At 41.0% G+C, this 6,000-nt stretch overlaps 1 protein-coding gene across 1 annotated transcript in view; it reads left to right on the top strand.

Annotated features, from left to right (window-relative positions):
* Positions 1 to 5,510, top strand: part of LOC100658793 (cytochrome P450 3A9-like) — a 29,111-nt gene extending 23,601 nt beyond the window's left edge. Inside the window, exons 12-13 of the mRNA XM_003416599.1 lie at positions 4,494 to 4,656; positions 5,415 to 5,510. Of these exons, the coding sequence (XP_003416647.1) occupies positions 4,494 to 4,656; positions 5,415 to 5,510 (259 nt within the window). The remainder of the gene's footprint in view (positions 1 to 4,493; positions 4,657 to 5,414) is intronic.
* Positions 5,511 to 6,000: the final 490 nt, after the last annotated feature.

Genomic DNA, 6,000 nt, shown 5'->3' on the forward strand with positions numbered 1-6,000 from the left:
TGCACACTTCAGTGAGTTTATATAATCCTGTAACCACCATGCCAATCATGATATGGAACATTTTCATTATCCTATAAAGTTCCCTCACGGCCCCTGCCAGTCAATTTCCACCCGCTGGTAGTAAAATACTGCTCCGATTGCTGAAATTGAGGAGAACTTGAAGAACTTAATGATGAAGATCAAATAATGTAGTATTCAGTATGGATTACACTTCAACATAAAGAAAACAAAAATCCTCACAACTGGACCAATAAGCAGCATTGTGATAAACTGAGAAAATATTGAAATTGTCAAGGATTTCGTTTTACTTGTGTGATGGTTATGGTTGTGTGCCAACTTGGCTGGGTAATGATTCTTAGTGCTTTGGCAGTCATATGATGTAATCACCTCCATGATGAGATTTGATTTAATGTGATTATCTCCATGATAGAATCTGCTGAATGTTCTCAAAACAGTTCCCTACTATTAATTTTCGCTTCTAGAACTATAACTAGACTTAAGTCCCAGTGAGCCCCAAAAGGTGAAGTACAAAGTGTGACCCAGGAGGAGGTACGATACACTTCGAAAGAATTTCTTGACTTTTCTAATATGCACAAACAGAAAGCTGGGGAATATGTGTGGGAATGGCTATTAAGAGTGTGGGATAATGGTGCAAGAAACATAAAGATGAATCAGTCTGAGTTTATTGATAGGGGCCCAGTATGCAGAAATTCTTCTTTCACTGTTTCAGCTCAAGAAATTAGGAAAGATCTAATAGTTTATTTGGTTGGGTCGCTGAAGTATGGATTACATGGTGGTCTACACTAAATCAAGATGAAGTACAAGACCTGCCTTGATATACTGTGGAGGAAGGTATGATAGTTAAGGATGTGTGTCAACTTGGCTGAGCCATGATACTCAGTGCTTTGGCAGTCATATGATATGATCACTTCCAAGATGAGATTTGATATAATATGATCACCTCCATGATGGGATCTGCTATGAGTAGCCAATCAGTTGAAAGGGAGTTTCCTTGGGCATGTGAGGTACATCTAATATAAGCAGACATTCTGGCAAGGATTGTGTTTTGCTCTGGATCCTGCAGCTAGCTCCTGTTTGACTGACCTCTGGTTCTTGGGACTTGAGCTAGAAGCTTACCTGCAGTCTTGCCTGCTGATCTTGGGATTTGCTGATCTTCACAGCCTGTGAGCAAGAGCTCTGCTCTCTGACTGGCTGATCTTGGGTTCACCAGCCCCTGCAGTTATGTGAATCAGGATAAGCCTCTACCCTGACCTATGGACTTGGGACATTTCAGCCTCTACATCTGCATTAGGCATTTCCTTGATATAAATCTCTCTATATATGTATTTATATGCTTTACTTGTTTTGCTTCTCTAGAGAACCCAGCCTAAGACATTTTGGTACAAAGAGTGGTCCTAGAGAAAAAAAATTATAAGGATGAGTTTTTTAAATTAGTTCTCAAGTCCAGTTAATCTTAAAGGTGTTGTTGACTCTGCTTTCAGTAGTAAAGAGGGCACTGCTAAGCTATGGTGTGAAGTGGCAATACAAATACGCAAAATATCACCAATAGATCAGGTATGGAAGAAAGGTGAAGCTCTGGGTGACTGCATATGTGATACATTTCTACAAATTTATCATAATGAGAAGCATAAGGAAGCTGATTGGTTGGTCCTACTTTCACTTCACAAAATGGTGAAAGAATGAGATGAGCTCAGGACTTCAGAGTCAAGGCTCAAGTGACACATGAACAACCTCAAATTTTCCATTTATGCCATGAAAGAAAGTCTTATTTCTTGTATTAACAGAGCTGATATAGCCAAAAATCAGACCCAGAGTCTTATCGTAAGAGTGGCTAAATTACAATGCCAACTCAATTGCCAACCTTGAGAGGAGTCTGAAGTTAAAGTGAGGGCATTAATTGGGAAGAAATGGGATCCTGAAATTTGGGATGGGGACATATGGGCAGATAATCAGGAAGCTGGAGACACTGAGTCCCTAAATTCTGTTGAATCACTCCTGCCAACAGAACCAGCCCTCTCACTCCCATCTGAAGAGGTTATTTCTTGACTGTCTGCTAAACCACCCTCCCCAGTAATGCCATTGGCTCCTCCAACCCCATCTAATGAGATGAACAGATTTGTGTCTAGAGAGCCTTTGTCTGAGACATTGCCTAGGGCATTGCCTGATGCAGATGATTTACAAGACAATGCTGAATGTTCTCAAAACACTTTCCCATACCCGATTTTGGCTTCTAGACCTATAACTAGACTTAAGTTCCAGTAAGCCCCAAAAGGTGAAGTGCAAAGTGTGACCTAGGAGGAGGTACGTTACACTCCAAAAGAACTTCTTGACTTTGCTAATAGGTACAAAAAGAAACCTGGGGAGAATGTGTGGGAATATATTAAGGGTGTGGGATAATGGTGCAAGGAACATAAAGATGAGTCAGTCTGAGTTTACTGAGATGGGCTCACTAAGCACAGATTCTTTATTGAATGTTTCAGCTCAAAAAGTTAGAAAAGGATATAATAGTTTATTTGGTTGGCATCATAGATTGAATTGTGTCTGCCAAAAATGTGTGTATCAGTTTTGCTTGGCCATGATTCCTGGTATTGTGTGATTGTCCACCATTTTGTCATCTGATGTTGTTTTCCTATGTGTTATAAATCCTGTCTGTATGATGTTAATGAGAGGGGATGGGTGGCAGTTGTGTTGATCAGGCAGGACTCAATCTATGGGATTGGATTGCGTCTTGAACCAGTTTTCTTTGGGGATATAAAAGAGAGAACCAATCACAGAGACAGGGGATGGTGCACTGCTGTCATTACTGAACATTTTGGTTAAAGATTCCATAGAAGAATCTTGATCAAAAAAGGGGAAACACAAAACAGAATTTCAAATTCTCATAAACTCTAGACTGAAGCCCTGAAACTATTGCGCTGAGTTAACCTTTAAACCTTAAGCTAAAATATCCCTTGAAGTCATCTTAAAACCAAACAATAGTTTAGCTTAACTAGTAAAAAAAAAAAAGGCCTGGCTTGAGCATTATGGGAGCACTGGTGGCACAATGGTTAACAGCTTAGCTGTCGACCAAAAGGTCAGAAATTTGAATCCACCAGCTTCTCCTTGGAAACCCTATGCGGCAGTTCAACTCTGTCCAGTAGGGTCACTATGAATCAAAATCAGCTCAACAGCAATGGGTTTGGTTTTGATTTTGAGTGTTATGCTGTTTTAAGATCTATATGGGATCAAATTTACAAAAGCAACTTAAAAGATTAGATAGGAACTTTAGGAGGCAGTGAATTTATGCTAATTGCGGTGGAACAACTCAGAAAAGGAGAGTGAGAATTGTTTCATACCTCAAAGAATATAATCAGTGTCACTAAATTGTACATGTAGAAACTATTGCATTGATGTGTGTTTTGCTGTTTATATTATCAACAATAACAACAAAATAAATAAAATTTAGGAAAACAAGACAGAAATCAAACAACGTATTGCACTGGGCAAATATGCTGCAAAAGACCTCTTTTAAGTATTAAAAAGTAAAGACATCACTTTGAGTACTAAGGTACCCTCAACCAGATGAACTGACAAGGTGGCTGAAACAATGGGCTCAAACATAGCTATGATTGTGAGGATGGTGTAGGACCAGGCAAATGTTTTTGTTCTGTTCTATATAGGGTTTCTATGGCACTAACGGAAACCCTGGTGGCGTAGTGGTTAAGTGCTATGGCTGCTAACCAAAGGGTCAGCAGTTCAAATCTGCCAGGCACTCCTTGGAAACTCTATGGGGCAGTTCTACTCTGTCCTATAGGGTCACTATGAGCCGGAATCGACTCAACGGCGCTGGGTTTGGTTTTTGGTTTATGGCACTAACAACAACATAACAATGTAATTTCATCTGGGAATAGGGTTTTCTTTGTCATGTTAATGAGATCATAACAGTGTAGGGCATGCCTTAAACCTAAAAAGAGCAGATTAGACTCAGAGAGAAACACGAAAACAAAGTGGGAGAAAGATAGGTGCCACGTGGATATCTCCAAGGAACACCAAGGATGCCAGAGAATCTGAGACAAAGGTTTTTCTTCAGAGCACATAGAGAGAGGCTTCCCCCAGAACTAGCACCCTGAATTTGGACTTCTAGCCTCCTAACCTGTGAGAAAATAAATTTATGTTCTTTAAAACTACTCCCTTAAAAACAGCGCCATGAAGCCTAAAACAGTGCTTTATTTATACATTACAGGTGTCAAATAAGTATTTGTTGAACTCATTCATGTATTCTCATTAATTCATTCATTCAACATGATAGGGTCACTATGAGTTGGAATCGACTCAGTGGCACACAACAACAGTACATGCCAGGTGCTGGAGAGAAAGCAGTGAACCATGCTTACCAAATGATTTCTTTCACTCATTTGAATTTATATGAATGCCCAAAAGCAAAGATGCTTCTCCTTTCTCATCTTGGTAATGCTCTCATTTTCTTGAACTAGGTTCAGTAAAGACAACAAGAAGGGGTTGGACCCCTATGTGTTCCTCCCCTTTGGGATCGGGCCTCGGAACTGCATTGGCATGAGGTTCTCACTCCTTTCTCTGAAGGCAGCCCTTGTCCTGCTTCTGCAGAACTTCTCCTTGGAGATTTGCAAAGAGACTCCCGTGAGTCAGCCTTCTCTTTGCTTTTAATGAAATTCGATTAGAAAGTCCCCATGGTCTTTGGGTTGGGTCTGCAGAAAGCCAGGTAAGTGTGGTGAGGAACCCATGAGTGTTTCCTAGACATTAACCTGGGCGACTCCTATCTCATCCTTGAAGTTGCAATGTCAACCCTACCAAGTAGGGTTAGAATCTAGATGCATCATGCCTCCAAACCTGGTCTTTCTCTGAAGTTCTACTCTATAACACTCAGGGTTGCTGTGAGTTGGAATCTACTCAACGACAGTGGGTTTAGTTTTAATTCTTTTAAATCAGACCCACTCCAGCAATACAAAGACTTTGGGCTTTAGGAAGAATTTTAGAAATCACTTAGATGGGGGAAACTGAGACTTGTTTAAAACCACACCTTGCAACTATTACGTGTGCTTTCTACTGTGCCAGTAGGGAGGCCTTGGACAGCTATGTCATTTCTTCTGGGTGCTCTAAATGGTTAACCCGTTCAACTTCTAAATGAAAGATTGGAAGTTCAGTCCACCCAGAGGCACCTCAGAAGAAAGGCCTGGTGATTGATCTTTTTCTGAAAGATCACAGCCATTGGAAATCCTATGGGGCACAGTTCTACTCTGTCTGAAACACATGGAGTCATCATGAGTCAGAGTCAACTCGATGACAACTGGTTTTGTTTTTGGAACTTGACACTGCAGCTCTGAGAAGCAGGTGTTCTTTTTCATCTTTTTCAAAATCTTGTCTACTTTTCTCCACAGATCCCCTTAGAACTGAACACCAACAGCTTCATGGTACCCAAGAAGCCTATCTTTCTGAAGCTCACACCCAGAACAAGGGTTGTGTCCCAGGAGTGAAAAGCAAGTGCTACCTGGATTGAGGTGCATGCTTGCCTCTCTCCCCACAATGCTGTACACGATACTGGACAACCCTGCCTTCCGCACCCACATTAAAAGAAGCTTGACCTGGAATTCAATGGCTTTGTTCTTTTAAAAAAGAGCTCTGGGTGGTGCAAATTGTTTGTGCTCAACTATCGACTTAAAGGTTGGTGTTTCAAATCCACTTGATGGTGCCACAGGAGAAAGGCATGGTGATCTGCTTCCTTAAGATTGTTGTGTGCTGTCGAGTCAATTCCAACTCATAGCGACCATATATGACACATTAGAACTTCCCCCTAAGGTTTCCTAGGCTGTAATTTTTACTGGAGAAGATTGCCAGGTCTTTTCTCCAGCAGAACAACTGGTAGGTTCCAACAGGTAACCTTTCAGTTAGCAGTCAAGTGCTAACTATTGCTCCATGAGGGCTCCCTTTCAGTAGAATTACAGCTAAGAAAACCCTGTGGAGCAG

Source organism: Loxodonta africana, chromosome 12 (genome assembly GCF_030014295.1).
Source record: "Loxodonta africana isolate mLoxAfr1 chromosome 12, mLoxAfr1.hap2, whole genome shotgun sequence".
Taxonomy (NCBI): Eukaryota; Metazoa; Chordata; class Mammalia; order Proboscidea; family Elephantidae; genus Loxodonta; species Loxodonta africana.